The 15,905-nt window shown below is 41.7% G+C and overlaps 1 protein-coding gene across 1 annotated transcript in view; it reads left to right on the plus strand.

The window, feature by feature from the left end:
- LOC131190651 (CD209 antigen-like protein A) overlaps nucleotides 1-15,905 on the plus strand; it is a 41,912-nt gene that overhangs the window by 16,249 nt on the left and 9,758 nt on the right. Inside the window, exons 2-3 of the mRNA XM_058167998.1 lie at nucleotides 6,949-7,053; nucleotides 8,860-8,922. Coding sequence (XP_058023981.1) covers nucleotides 6,949-7,053; nucleotides 8,860-8,922 — 168 coding nt within the window. The remainder of the gene's footprint in view (nucleotides 1-6,948; nucleotides 7,054-8,859; nucleotides 8,923-15,905) is intronic.

The following is a 15,905-nucleotide window of genomic DNA, read 5'->3' on the forward strand; positions in this document are numbered from 1 at the left end:
GGTTGGGAGATGAAAAGCTTTGGATGTGGTTATTTGGATTGGAAGGGAAAATTTTATTCTATGTTTGGTTTATGTATAACAATACCTTGTGATTGACCCGGGAAGCCGGGGGGGGGGGGAGGGAGGGGGGAAGGGGTTTTTTTTTTTTTTTTGGGAGGGAGGGGGGAAAAAGGGGGAAAATGTTTTTGTTTTTTAAAAACTTTTTCAATTAAAAAAAAATAAATAACACTCTTCCCCTCCCAGAATGCATTGAGCCACTTTTTTGCATGGAATTTGCATGTTATTTCTCCACGTAGTCACGCAGGTAGACAGGGCGTCTCCTAACTCTTTCTGACCTGCGCAATTCATTCCCTGGGAGTGAGTCGAGCTGGTCGGAGGGACTGTTTGTTCCTCCCAGCTCCTCCTCTGGGCCCTCCGGCCCTGGATTACTTGCAGAGTCGTCCCTGCAGTCTTCCGGAGGAGCCGGTTGGTGTCGCTGGACTTCTTCAAGTTCAGATAAGTCCTCCGATCGCCGCGGGTCTGAGTTAGCTGTTGGTCCAAATATTTGGTACTCAGGGTCTGGTTTCACGGTTTCTGATTTATTTTGTACCCTTCTTTGTAATTGATCTATGTGGCGCCTCCATACTCGGCCATCCCCCATGTCCACTATATATGATTTTGGACCTGTTACTCCAGTGATCGTTCCTTTAAGCCATGCTGGGCCTTCACTATAGTTATGTGCCCACACTGAATCACCCGTTGCCATTTCCCTGGTTCTTTCCTGGATGCCTTGGTACCTGTCAAGGGAATATGTTGGGTTTAATCTATCTAATGGACACCTGAGTTTCCTACCCATCAGTAGTTCGGATGGGCTGTGCCCTGTGGCTACACAGGGGGTTCTGTTTTGTACCACTAGGAAGGTATCGATTTTGGCTTGCCAATCACCGGGGGTTATTCTCGATAGCGCTTCCTTGGCACTGTGAATGAATCGTTCTGCAAGTCCGTTCATCGCCGGGTGGAAAGGCGCCGAGAGGACATGTCTGATGCCCTCTTCTGCTAAGTACCCCTCGAATTGAGTAGCCGTGAATTGCGGGCCGTTGTCGGACACTAGGGTGTCTGGCAACACGTGTGTTACAAAAAGGTGCCGCAATGTTGTAATTACGGCTTCGGCGGTTGTGGATTTCATAAGCAAGATTTCTAACCACTTTGAAAATGCGTCTACCACGATTAAAAAGGTTTGCCCATGGAATGGCCCGGCAAAGTCTATGTGGATCCTGGACCAAGGACCCTGGGGTTTCTCCCACTCCCTTATGGGGGCTGTCGGGGGTAGTGGCCTTGACTCTTGGCAGGCCTGGCATTTTCCTACTCTGTCACTAATGTCTTTATCCATTTGTGGCCACCACACATAACTCCTCGCAATCCCCGGGTGACCCACATGTAACAGTTCCAACACGTTTTCTCACAGTTTCTCCGGAATAACCACTCTATCCCCCCATAACAGACAACCCCCTTGAACCGACAGTTCCGAGCGCTTTTTTGTAAAGTCTTTGAAACGATCCCCCGGCGCATCGGGCCATCCCCTCTGTACCCAACCGATTACAGTCCTTATAATAACGTCTCGGTAAGATGCCCTAGTCACTTCCTTAGAAGTGACCGGCCCGGAGTCTAGAGAGTCAATTAGTAGGATGGGTGTCCCCGGGGTCGGGTCTTCGATCGTCTCTGGTAACGGGCATCTACTCAAAGCGCCTGCGTGTCCTAGGTCCTTCCCTGGATGGTGGGACAATTTGTATGAGTATGCTGCCAGGAAAATAGTCCAATGGGTCATTCTGGGTGATAGAGCAACCGGAGTTGAACGGTCCCCTGCCAGGAGTCCTAATAGCGGTCTCTGGTCTGTTACTATCTCAAAATGGCGCCCAAATAGGTATTCGTGGAATTTTTTGACTCTCGAAACTATGGCCAGGGCCTCTCTGTCTAACTGGCTGTAGTTTCTTTCTGCTGCTGACATCTGCGGGAAAAATATGTTATGGAGGGAAAGGAGTGAGAAGGAGAAGAAAGGATTGCTGTGAAAAGGAAGAGAGGAAATGGAAGAAAGGCAACCCCAAATATATTTGAATATATTAGGATAAAAATTGAAATAGTTAAAAAAAAAGAATGAAAGAAAATGAACACTAATAAAAATGAAGAAATTAGAACTTGAGGGCGAAAGAAGATGTGACTTAATGAAATAAGCAAGGAAATATTAGGAATTGAATAAAAATTATGAAAAAAGAACATTCTGGCAAAAATTGAAACTAAGTAAATATATTTTAATATATTGAATTGTATAAGATACGATATGGCCAATACTCTATTCATAAATCATGTATGTGTGTAGGGGAGGAAATGAAAAAAATCAATAAAAACTTGTTCTAAAAAAAAGAAAAAAAAGAAATGGTGCACTACCAAATGTTCTGGCCAGCTCCGCACCTTGCCTGCCAGATGATGAAAGTCCCTTATATATTCCTTCACAGGCCTTCCCCTTTGCTGCAGAGCCAATAGCTCCCCCTCCGCCTGCTACGACCTAGTGGTATCTTCAAACTGTACCTGGATGGTGGCCAAAAAGAGGCCTAGGTCCCCTAACTCCTCAGTGTGCTCTCCGTATAAATCTGCTACCCAGTCCACAGTCTCTTCCTCCATCATTGCTGTTACAGCCATTATCCGATCCCATTGTGAGGTATATAGGTGGTGTCGTGTCCCACTCCTCCGCTGACGGCCGGGTCAGGGAAATCCGAATCAGGATGCCTCTGCAGCTCTGCCAAAGTCCTAGCAAAGTTCTCAAGGCAGGCAGGAGACCAGAAAGTGACTTCAGCAAGATAAGGTAGACTTTGCCTGACTCAGAGAATGCCAGAAAGCAGATCCTTTATATAGGCCATGGGGTGTGGCTCCATGACTCAGCACTTATCCAGGCCTGCCCCTCCCTTCCTTCTGTTGACGCCACCTATCAATTCTCCTGAAGCGAGGGTCACTCCAGTCTGCAGCTGTTGGTAATTGACCTTCCTCAGGCTCACATGCTGTGGGGGAGGGGGAAGGGTCTAGTTGCTCCATTTGTCTGGGCATGGAGCCAGGGCTGGGGGCTGGAGGCGCTTCTTCTTCCTCGGCCTGTCTGGGCATGGAGCCAGGGCTGGGGCCGGGAGGCATGCTAGGACATTCCTCAGCGTTCGGAAGCAGATAAGACGGGCCCGGCTGCGGGGAAAGCGGACGAGGCACAACAGGTGGCCATATCTGTCCATATGGTTCAATACCTGGCCAATGAAGAGGGCTACCTTCTCTGGACTCCCATTGAATGTTGCCTTTACAGCAGGAGGGTTCCAATGTCCTACCACTGGTGGGCCTTACCCAGCCCCTGCCACGATATGGGGAATGGGACCATGGTCCTCGTAACCCCAAGGTCTCTCCTCCTCTTTCCTCAAGCCATAAGGGACATGGGCAGCCTGTGCCATCCCTGGTTGTGGCCTATGGGCCTGCACTCCCAAGGCCCCTTGGGATGCATATTGTTGGATCTCACTGAGGTCCCAGAGATGTCCAGGCACAGCCCCTAGAGGGTGTGGCTTCTGCAGAGGGTGGCTCACCACCTTAGAATCCTGCCATCCCCTGCTCTGGCCTGGGCCCCTGAATCCAACAGCCCAAACATTTATTGCAATACTGCTATTGTCTGACTGCCAACAACTGTAGAATAGCTCCGGGCATCAACTGATATTCTTCTCTCTCTCCACTGGGAGAAATGGGCCACAGAAGGGGTGAGCACCGGACCTGTGGGTGTTGGGGCCCTATAGTCCACAGTCCGCAAAGGCCCCAGCCACCATTCTTTTGTTCCATGCTGGCCAGCCCCACTCGACACATTAAGCACTTAGCCCAGCCCCACACATGATCCAGCCACACCCTCATACGTGATCCCAAGCTCCATGTTCTGGACATTCAAGCAGCAGTCAGGCCAGCCAGAGCCCCACACCCCCACTTTGGCTCTCAGCTGTCTGCAAAGTGGTCCTTCCCGGGTTGCAAAGTCCACCGTGAGGCACCCTGCGGCTCATCCGGGCGTGCTGCTGTGAAAGTACCTCACAGCTGATCTGGAGAAGCTGCAGTGAGCCTGGCAATGTTATCCAGAGGCATCTGCCTCCTGTCCGGGCGTGCCAAAGCGAGACTGCCTCTCAGCTGAGTCAAGGAGGCAGTGGTGGGCCCAGTGCCAGGGCAGACAGGTCAGCCAAGTCACAGAGGCAGATCTGGTTCCAAGGCAGACAGGGCAGGGAGGTGGGCTACCATTGTAGCCATCACATGCACTGTTCACTTCGCCAGCCTGCTGTAGTGGCAGCCCCGAGCCGCCAGATGCGCCGAAGTTGACATTTTTTTATTACTATTTTGACTTGTTTTTCTGCTTTCTTCCCCTTCCATTAAAGTATAGCAATTAAAGTATAAAGCGGGCAAGAGATGATGAATGGATGATTCCATTTTTTATTGCTGTTTTGAGTTGTCTTTTTCTTATTCTCCCTCTCTACTTTCTTTCTTTGCTTTTCTCATTTTTTAGGCAGGTGACATAATTAGAAGCAAGACAGGAAAGAAAGAAAAAGCCTTTTAAGATAGGGTGACATTATTAATAGCTAGAGTAAGTAATAGAAATAAAGGGAATATTAATGTATACATTTTTATTTGATAAAATGAAAGTAACAATGAGAAATAGGTGGAATACTTGAATAATAGTAATCTAATATGGATATTATTGTCATTAGAAATACCTAAGTTGATTGAATGTAATAATACTGTTTAACCCAATCAGTTTTATTTGTATTGGAATGCATGGCGTCCAGGTGCCACACTGTTCACGCATTGATTTGACATTTTTATAAAAATAAAAAAATAGATAACTTTTTAAAAAAAGAAATACCCATTTACTTTTTCTCAAAGTCAGTTCTTGTACAGTATTTCTTGTACAGATGAGGGCATGTTTCTGGAGCAGTTGGGATAACAACCAACTGCATCTTTGCACAAAACATAAGACACTGAGCACATTCTGGTTTGGGATTCTCAGTATTTAATTATGGAAGGCTATTAAACATTGTGGAAAGTAGGACCCAAACAAGATATTAAAAACAAATACCCTTGGGATAAAAAATGCCCGCATTACCTCATCCAACACTAATTTAAGGGGGAAATGTTTTACAAAGGAAAGAAAATGAATGGAAAAATGATTTTAAATGGAAATTGAAAACTAGATCTAGTTATTACAAAAGAAACAGAGTTATTACTAAAGCATTATGTTACCCTTCATTCCTTTAAGGCTTATGGGAGACATGAGAAGGCTAAGGAGACTCATGATAACATGATTCATTTATAGGATAAATGAAGGGACTTCATAGATCAAAACCTGTAAATAAAATAAAATAAAATCTCCCTGGCACCTGAGAGTAAGACCAGAACTGGTGGGTAGAAGCTGTATAGACCTTTACATCCAAATCTGAACAAAGGAGGAATTTTCTGACTGAGAGAGCTGTCAGCAAAAGCTTGCCTCTTGAAGTTGTGGATACGCAATCACTGGAGGTTTTAAGAAATGACTGGATGGTTAACTATTTGTCCAGAATGGTACAAAGATTCCTATACCGGACTGAGGGTTGGATAGGTATTCCTCTGAGGTCCCTTCTAAACCTCTGATTCTCTGATTTCAATATGCAGAATGCTTAATATTTGTTCCAGCTGTCATATATTGTATAAAATATTGTATATGAGATTATAATTTAAAATTTTACAAAATTGCAAAAATGTTAATGTCATGAAACAATTTGTGATTTTCCAGATCACTGAAGAGGATTGATTTTTGACCATTCAGTAAAGATTTCCTGCAACATTAATAGAATACTTCCTGTTGATTGTAGTTGATATTAATAAGTAGATTGATAACCAATAGATCTTTCACTTGTTTTATATTAATGGCAAGTAAGGGAGAAGCTTTACTCTATTTCTGTCTTTTCCTTTTTACTTCTCATTACAAAATAAGAAATAGGCAAGGAGCTTCCTATCAGTGGTAGGAGATATTGTTGTGATCCCAAGAATTCATTCTAACCAGTATTGTTCCTTCTTGACTAATATGTCAATCCCAAATGCCTCACAACTTCTCATGTCTTTGGTCTGGCCTTCCCTTTGTGATGTCTCAACCAGGTAAGGAGGAGGGATTGAGTGGGAACTTAGTCACAAGATATCTAGGATTGTCCCTATTCCTAAATTCCATGGAACTTTTTCTGTTTGTTCCCAGGGAAGGACAAGAATTATAAATGGAATATAATAAAATAATCAACTTGAACCTTTCATGTATGGATCTGATTGCTTGCACTTGACAATGAGGACATACCAGTAACACAAAATGCCTTAACCAGTAACAACAAAATACCTTATACCACCAGACTTGAAATCCTGGGATTAGAAAATTTACAACTCCGTCGACTTCGACATGACCTGTGTTTAATACACAAAATCATCTATTGCAATATCCTTCCTATAAAAGACTACTTCAGCTTCAATCGCAATATTACAAGAGCAAAAAATAGATTCAAGCTAAATGTCAACCGCTTCAAACTTGATTGCAGAAAATATGACTTCTGTAACAGAGTTGTTAATGCTTGGAACTCATTACCTGACTCCATAGTCTCTACTCAAAATCCCAAAATCTTCAACCAAAAACTGTCTACTATTGACCTCACCCCATTTCTAAGAGGGCTATAAGGGGCGTGCATAAGAGCACAAAAGTGCCTACCATTCCTGTCCTATTGTTCCCTTCATCATATCAAATTGATATAGTTGATGCATATTTTTATACATATATGTATATTTTCTTCAAAATATGTTGTTTTATCTATAACAATTGTTTGTGTATTCTGTTGTGACAAAAGAAATAAAAAAAATGCAATTGGGAGTGTCTTATTACAAATTTCCTTTGCCTCCCAACAGATTCCAAAGAGAACCCAGAGGTGGAGACTACACATGAGCCTATTGACCGAGCAATCAGACTAAATGGGAAAGAAGTAGAGCTACTGCCTGCAGATTGTTCTCCAGGTTTGGAAAGACCAAGACTAAGCTTCTTAGGAAGGTCTATGTATAGGAACTTTATTTAGGAATAGGCCAAGCTATCACCTAGGTAGTTTCCATTTTAAGCTTTTTTTTTCCTCAAAAAGTTTGTAATATGGGGCTGGAAAGGCAGTTGCTAGGAGAGCAGGAACAACCCAAATACTTTCTTTGCAGCATGCTGGAAACCAGCTTTCACATGCAGAGCTGCCACGGCAATTGGTGCCCTTGTGCTGGCCACATCTGTGTCCCTGAATGTGTTTCTGCTTGCTCTTGGATTGGTACACTGTAAGTGTTCTCCAAAGATTGATAGCATGTGAGATGGACATCTATGCATCCCCCAACATATTATCTTAGAATCAGAATATAAAGGTGGAATTCAGACAAATTTCCTGGGATCTAGGGTTAGGTCCACTACTTAGTGATAGAAGATAGAGCTGCTGCTTAGCTTTTGGAGGGGGAAAGCCTGGAGCACTTCATGGCATTTTTGGATTCCCCAAGATACAGTATCCCTTCTTTTGACTTCCACCAATTCAGAACTTGTAGGAAGCAGCAGATCCATCAAAAAAATTGAGATGGCTGAAGGGTCAATTGCTCTGTGTGATCTCTAGATATTTATGGAGATGACTACTGGAAGGAAAATAACTAGTTTACATTGCCCCTGGTCACAGGTTTGCATATTTATCATACCCATACACCATTTCAAACTCTTATGCCTCAGTAGATGCCACATGCTTCTCTATTAACTACAGTAGTAGTGACCAGTTAGGAATTGCCAGCATGGAACCCAGGAACACCAATGTATCTGCAGGCACTTCCCTTGGTGTTCAACAAGTTTCAAGCCCAGTTCCACTTGTATTTTTTACTTTAAAATGGGAATTAAAAATGGGAATTAAAAATGGGAAGCAAAACAAAATCCCAATATCCAGGTGTTTTTTATTCCAAGAGTGTCTTTGTCCCCCCCACCCCCAAAAGGATGATTGCAACTCGTTGCTTTATTGGAAAGTATGCTCACCTACCCAGGTGAGAAAGATAAACAGGCATAGTAGAGAGAATCTAATGAAGGAAGAGTCTAGAAAGAGTTGTGTCAGGTGAGATCCAAGCAAATTGGTATTTCCCCTCTGATTGTCCCTCCACCCCCATCCCACCCCCCACAGCCATTGTGTGATTACACACAAAAGTAGGGATTTTTGTGAGAGACCTCTACCATTCTTTCAAAATTCCAGCTTTGCCTCACTGGTCTGAAAAATAGTTGGGAGTTGTTGGATTAAGGAACGGAAAAGGGAAGCCTTAATTCTCTGCTATTGTAGAGAAAAAATGAAGGAGAAAGTGCTATTTAACTTACATGAACACCTAGAGGAAAGCAGGATAGAAATCTAACGCATGAATAGCAAAAATATGCCTGGCTTCTTTTTTACAATTGTTACAGACATCAGAACAAAGTAGCTGTGCTTAATTTGGTTGCATGCTTGGTTTGGCTTAGGAATAAAAAAGTGTTCCATATTAAAATTGAGCTGTGGCTCTGGGTAATGTGGTAGGATAATTTTCTAAAAATACAATGATCAAAGAAAACCCAAGAAGGGGTTACCAATATGAGCAGGAAAGCTGATGATGTTTGTATGAGCATGCTGAATAGTCCCCTGTTGGATAAACTATGTTAGTTGTCTCAATAAAAGCCAAGGAAGACAACACTTTTAAACATCCCCATTTGGCAAATGTGACTGTTTTGGTGGTTTCAGCATTGCCCTTTGGATTGGTAGTTTTTTCTAAATTAAGTCTGTCTGTGTGCCTGAACAGATTCTAAGATGGTTGCTAGTCTGGAACAAGCACATCAAGAGAACAAACAACTGCAAGAGGCAGGTGAGTATCCTGGACAATTGGGGAAGATGCTCATGAATTAAAATTTTGCTTTGATCTCTGAAGCATGCAAGGAATGTCAATATAACATTTCCATCTTTTTTTAACCTAATTTGCTGCTCTTCCCTGTATTTCACTGTATTCCACTGTTCCTACCTTTCTTGCAAATGTTCCTTTGATATTCCTGATCTTTTTAAAAATAACTCTGAGGATTTTCTGTTTATTGGCATCCTCTGTTGATGCAGCTTTCTCTACAATTTCTTGTCCGATATTGAAAGTCTGCTTGACATGATCCTTTATTACCCCAGGTTTTCAATCTCCATCTTTCCCTGACAATATGACTTAGAAGACTACTTAGGTCTTTTCTTCTTTAATATCATGGAAATATTTTTCTACTTCAATTCTCAGGAAGTCTTCTATCTCTTTCATAGCTCCCACATTAAGAACAAAACAGTTCTCTTTTGCATATATTAAGTGCAGATCAAGTCTTAAGAATATATCTGGTGTTTTTGAAACATTCTAACCCACAGGTGTCAAACTTGCTGCATCACATTGCTGTAACGTGACGTATTATGACATGTTTTCCCTTCACGGAGCTGGAATGGGCATGGCCTGTATGTGATGCATCTGGCCCGTGGGGCATGGGGCACCAGTTTAACACCCCTGTTCTAACCCAATATTTGACACTATTAATTCATGGTCTGTTCCACAGTCTGCACTTGAAAGTACCCTGGCAGTTAGAATTACATTTCTTTATCTGCTGTGTTAAATTCGGGCAATAAAGAGGCAGGAGACCAGTGAGTGACAACAGCTCTTTAGTTTATAGTGAACCCAGCAAAAGCGTTCGGCAAAAACCCCTCTTTATATATAGTTTTGGCTGAGGCTTCAACCAATCAGCAACGTGCTATTTCCCGCCCAAGTTTCCCTCCAAAACTTTAAAGATACATTACACTCCTTCCCTCCCAGAACGCATTGTACCCATATTTACATAATTTTAGCATCTTATTTCTCTATGTAGTCATGCAAGTAGACAGGGCGTCTCCTAACCCTTTCGGACCTGCGCAATTCATTCTCTGGGAGTGAGTCGAGCTGGCCGGAGGGACTGTTAGTTCCTCCCAGCTCCTCCTCTAGGCCATCCGGCCCTGGATTATTGGCAGCGTCGTCCCTGCTGTCTTCAGGAGGAACCGGTTGGTGTCGCTGGACCTCGTCGGACTCAGATAAGTCCCGCGTTTTCCCTGGGTTTGAGTCAGCTGTGGATTCAAACATGTGGTAGTCAGGGTCTGACTGATCTGTTTCTGATTTACTTATTATTCGTTTCCTTATTTGGTCTATGTGGCGCTTCCAAACCCGGCCATCCTCCATGTCTACAAGATATGATTTTGGCCCGGTTATTTCAAGGATTGTCCCTTTTAACCACGCTATAATTGTGTGCCCACACTGGGTCGCCCACTGTCATTTCCCTCGTTTTACCGTGTGTCCCCTTGTACCCATCTGGGGTGTAATTTGGGTTTAGTCGGTCTAATGGGCACCTGAGCTTCCTGCCCATCAATAGCTCCGCCGGGCTGCGGCCAGTTGTTACACAGGGGGTTCTGTGTTGGACGGCTAGGAAGGTATCGATTTTTGTTTGCCAATCGCCTGGCCTTATCCTGGATAATGCTTCTTTTGCGCTCCGAACAAAATGTTCTGCAAGTCCGTTCGTCGCCGGGTGGAAAGGCGCCGAGAGGACATGTCTGATGCCCTCCTCCGCCAAGTACCCCTCAAACTGGGTTGCCGTGAATTGCGGGCCGTTGTCGGAAACTAGGGTGTCGGGCAACCCGTGGGTTACAAATAGGTGCCTCAGGACTGAGATCATTGACTCGGCCGTCGTGGATCTCATGAGGATGATTTCTAGCCATTTGGAGTAGGCATCTACTACCACTAGAAAGGTTTGCCCGTGGAATGGGCCGGCAAAATCGATGTGAATCCTAGACCATGGCCCCTGGGGTTTCTCCCACTCTCGGATTGGGGCCGTAGGGGGTAGTGGCCTTGACTCCTGGCAGGCTTGGCATTTCCCTACCCTGTCGCTAATTTCCTTGTCCATCAAGGGCCACCACACATAACTCCTCGCTAAACCCTTCATTCTCACGATTCCCGGGTGGCCCACATGCAGAAGTTCCAATACATTTTTTCGTAATTTCTCCGGGATCACCACCCTGTCCCCCCATAACAGACACCCCCCTTGAACCGATAGCTCCTCTCGTTTTTTCACAAAGTCCTTGAAACGCTCAGGCAGCGGGCCATCCCCTTTGAACCCAACCAATTACAGTCCTTATTGTAATGTCCTTGTAAGATGCCCTAGCCACTTCCTTGGATGTGACTGGGCCCGAGTCCAAAGAGTCAATTAGCAGGACGGGTGTCCCCGGGGTAGGGTCTTCGATGGTCTCCGGTAACGGGCATCTGCTCAGGGCATCCGCATGCCCTAACTCCTTCCCTGGCCGGTGAAGCAATTTGTAAGAGTATGCCGCTAGGAAGATAGTCCATCGGGACGGGCGTTGGGAGGTCGCCCGCCAGCAGGCCTAGTAGGGGTCTATGGTCCGTGACTATCTCGAAGTCACGTCCGAATACATATTCGTGGAATTTCTTTACCCCGGAGACTATAGCCAGCGCTTCCCTATCTAGCTGACTATAGTTCCTCTCGGCCGAGGACATTGTTCGGGAGTAATACGCTATAGGGGCTTCTGTTCCATTTGGCAATCTGTGGCTGAGCACAGCCCCCACCCCGTAGGGAGATGCATCACAAACTAGCACTAATGGCAACGTGCCATTGTATTGAATAAGGAGGCTATCGCTGGACAGGTTTTTTACTCCTTCGGATGCCTTAGCTTCCGCCTTCCCCCACGACCACACAGCTGTCCTTGCTAGTAATTTGTGTAGCGGTTCGGCTATTGTTGCCTTGTTCTTTAAGAATACTGCATAGGGGGGCGTGGCCATGACCGTGGTGAGGTAAGGACCTTTCCTTCACTTCACAGGGCTTAATAATGAAGATTTATGAGGATTAATGCTGTTTGGAATGCACCGTTATGGATGAAAGTTAATAAATCATGAAGTGGAAGTGTTAATAGCCCAGCAGACTGAATTTAAAACTGGTAGGTCATCTGAAACTGCTTGAATTAAGGAGTTTTTACTGCGTGGGATGACCGAACTGGCAGATACGATGAGTTTGGAATAAACTGCTGTCTTTTGCTTTCCTTATTATAATTATCGTGTTCTGTGTTAAATGCTGAGGCTAAGGAGGCTAAGGAGGGAATATCAAAGACTGAATTTGCTAATGAGAAGAATTTTAATTGAAGAGATCGATCTTTTGTGCTGGACTGACTGGCTGAAGAAGATTTTATTACGTGGATAATTTCTTTTTTATTATTATTATTTTTCTTTTGAGAGGAAATTAATAGCTGGTTTATATTACAGAAAACAAAAAAAGGACTTTGTTTTGAAGTTCAAGCTGGTTTGTTTTTTTCTTCTTCTCTGCCGACGTGGAGAAAAAATGGCGCTGATTAAGCTGTGAGGTAATTGTGTTTCTTTGTGGAGTGAATATGACTCATAAGTAACTGATAAGCTACTAACGAGTGCAAATAAGCCGTTTCGCTTCAATTAAAAGATTGTCGTCCCTTGATCTTCATCAAGACCCTCTGTAAAATTGGTTTGACTGCTGTCCTTGATCTTCACTAAGACTCTTTAAAATATTGGAATCCTAGTTTGAGAAATTTTTTGGTTTTTTTTTTCAAAATGACTCAACAACTTTCAGAAACGCAGCAAATTGCTGCAGCTTTAAATAAAATTGGGGAAAAAATAGCAGGACTATCAGAGCGTATAGATAATTTGACATTTAAATTGACATCCGAAGTGCAAAATTTGAAGCAAGATATGAATGATAACTTTGCTAAACAAAAAGAGGAAATGATAATGATTAAAGATGAAATGGAGCAGCTGCATGTGCATGAGGCAAAAGTAGATCGGCAAATTGGCAAAATATTTTATAAAAATGAGCAGCAAGATAAGAGAATTTGTCTTTTGGAAGAAGAGATGAGGAAATATAATTTTGTTATTAGAGGAATCTCGAAGAAAGGAGGATAAATTGAAACAGCGGGTTTTGAAATGGATTAATGATTTGGATACGCAACTTACGTTCACAATAGCAGACCTGGCAAGTGTTTTTAGAATTGGATATAGAAGGCAAAATGGTTCTAACAGGAATGTGCTTGTCAGGTTCGCAAATCTTGGTGATAAGTTGGAAGTTATGGCCAAGTTAAGAGAGTTGGGAGATGCTTTGAAGTTTGAAGGGAAGACTATTCAAGTCTTCCCGGATATATCAAGAGAAGAAAGGGCATGGAGATTTTTTTTAAAACCAATTACAAAAGTTTTGAGAGATAATGGAATTAAATACAATTGGAGGCCACCACAACAATTGAAATTTTTTTATAAAGGAAGGATGCGTACAATCACCCCAGATATAGATGCATTATTATATTTACGGGAGCTTGGACTGATTGAGATGGAGGATTTAATGGAGATAAAAGATCAAATGCAGATGGGTGGAACATACGTGGAAACATCAATCTCAGAAGAAGAAAAAGGGGCTATTGGAGGGCAAGACTCTAAAGGGTTAAAGAGGAAAGAAATATCACCTGTGTTGGTTGAACAGAAGAAGAGTCGTGAGGATACAGTAGGAGAAGAAGCAGATAAGAGTCTTGGAAAATATGAAGCTGAATGCGGGTCATCGCTATCTTTTTTTTTGAGTGATGAATTCAAATAGACAGCCCGAAAGAAGTGGCCCGGGCATTGGCACGTCCCCTCTCCCCCATTCTCTTTATAGAGGCGAAACCGATGAGGATGTGGGGGAAGAAGATTGTTTGTACTTTATTGTTTGTTTTGTTTTTTGTTTTTTTTTTGTTTTCTTATTGTTGTTTATATGGTAGTTTAATGTCGGGTGGTGGGGGGCACAGAAAGGAAGATGCGGGGATAGGATTAAAAAATTTATATTTTAAATGGGAGTTATAAAAATAATGTCATGGAATGTGAAGGGTACAGGGAATCAGATTAAAAGAAGAAGATTGGAGTTTAAGATTAAAAGGGATTTACCAGACATTTTATTTTTACAAGAAACCCATCAGAAATCTGAAGATTCAAATAGAATGTATATAAAAGGTATGCAAATATATGAAAAAGCATTTGGAACTTCAAAAGCTAGAGGAGTTGCAACACTATTATCAGATAGGGTGTACTTTGAGAAACATAAGGTAATTTTGGATGAGGATGGAAGATATGTAATAATTCTTGGAAATCTTAATGAGAAAAAAGTGACACTTGTTAATTTATATTTACGAATGAAAACAAAGAGAATTTCTTGAAAAATAACAAAATTTTGGAGAATGAAAGTGTAGGAAAGTAATTGTGGCTGGGGATTTTAATTTAATCAGAGATAAAATAGACAGTACTAATCCCACCCGCTGTGGAGGAGCAAATAAAATGGGGATTTTAAATATGTGGATGCTTCGAAACGGCGTGGTTGATGTGTGGAGAGAGGTTAAAGGAATTGAGAGAGTATACACTTTTTTCTCTAAGATATATAATACATATTCTAGAATTGATTATATTTTTCTTTCTAAAGATTTGTTGAATAATGTGGATAAGGTAGATGTGGGAATTTTTAAAGATTCTGATCATGCAGAAGTTATGGTGGACTTAGATTTTAATTTTGAGAAAAAAAGAAGCTATTGGAGATATGACGAGAAATTGTATAAAATGAAAAGGATAAAAATGGATACTTAAAAAATTGGAGGAAAGCAGGAGATCAAAAGATAACCGGGAGGTTAAATTTGAAATTGTTTGGGATGCGATGAAAGCGGTGTTTAGAGGAGAGTATTAAATTATCAAGTAGGAAATATAAAAATTATAAAAATTAAAATGGAAAGAGATAAAAATCAGATTAAAGAATTGGAAAATCAATTTTGCTTACTAAAGAAAAAAATTCTTCAGGAGCTTAATATGTTAAGAAATAAAATGATAGAAGAAGATACAGAGTTAGTAAAAGAAATTTGAGATTTTAAATAGGAATTTTTGAATTTAGTAATAGAAATTCTAAATTATTGGCAAAGATGGCGAAAGATAAAAGAGAGAAGAGAGAAATTGGAGTTTTGATAGATGATAGAGGTATAAGATGTTATAAAAAATTAGAGAAATGTGAAGTGGTTAGAAACTTTTTTCAGAATCTATATTCAAAGAAACCAATTAATCGGGGAAAATTGCAAAGCTATTTAGAAAAGTATGTGGTGAAAATTGATCAAACATATAAGGAATTGATGGAAGAAGATATAACACAAGATGAGATTAATGGAATAATACAAAAATTAAAATTAGGGAAAGCTCCAGGTGAGGATGGATTACCTGTTGAGTTTTATAAAGAATTTAAAGAATTAATAATACCAAGACTGCAAAAATTATTCAATGGAATATTACATGGTGGGAAGTACCTTCGTCATGGAATAGAACGGTGATATCCCTAATTCCTAAACCAGATAAAGATTTAGAAAGGATTGAGTCCTATCGCCCATTTCTTTAATTAATCAGGATGCAAAGATATTTACTGCTATTATAAGTAATAGATTAAATAGATTTATAGATAGATATATAAGTTATAATCAAGTAGGTTTTGTGAAGGGTAGATACATGAGTGATATTGTTAGAAGAGTATTAAATATTATAGATGTAGCTGAATATAATGGTGATAAAATTGGTATAGTATCATTGGATATTTTTAAAGCTTTTGATTCTGTACAATGGGAAACTATTAAAGTAATTGTGGAGGCTTTAGGCTTTGGTAATAAGTTTATACATGTTATTTCAAAATTGTACCAAAAGAGCAGTGCAAGAGTGAAGGTGAATGGAATATTAACTGAAGAGATAAAATTAGAAGCTGGTACGAGACAAGGATGTCCCTGTCCCCAACA

Source organism: Ahaetulla prasina, chromosome 2, assembly GCF_028640845.1.
Source record: "Ahaetulla prasina isolate Xishuangbanna chromosome 2, ASM2864084v1, whole genome shotgun sequence".
Classification (NCBI taxonomy): Eukaryota; Metazoa; Chordata; class Lepidosauria; order Squamata; family Colubridae; genus Ahaetulla; species Ahaetulla prasina.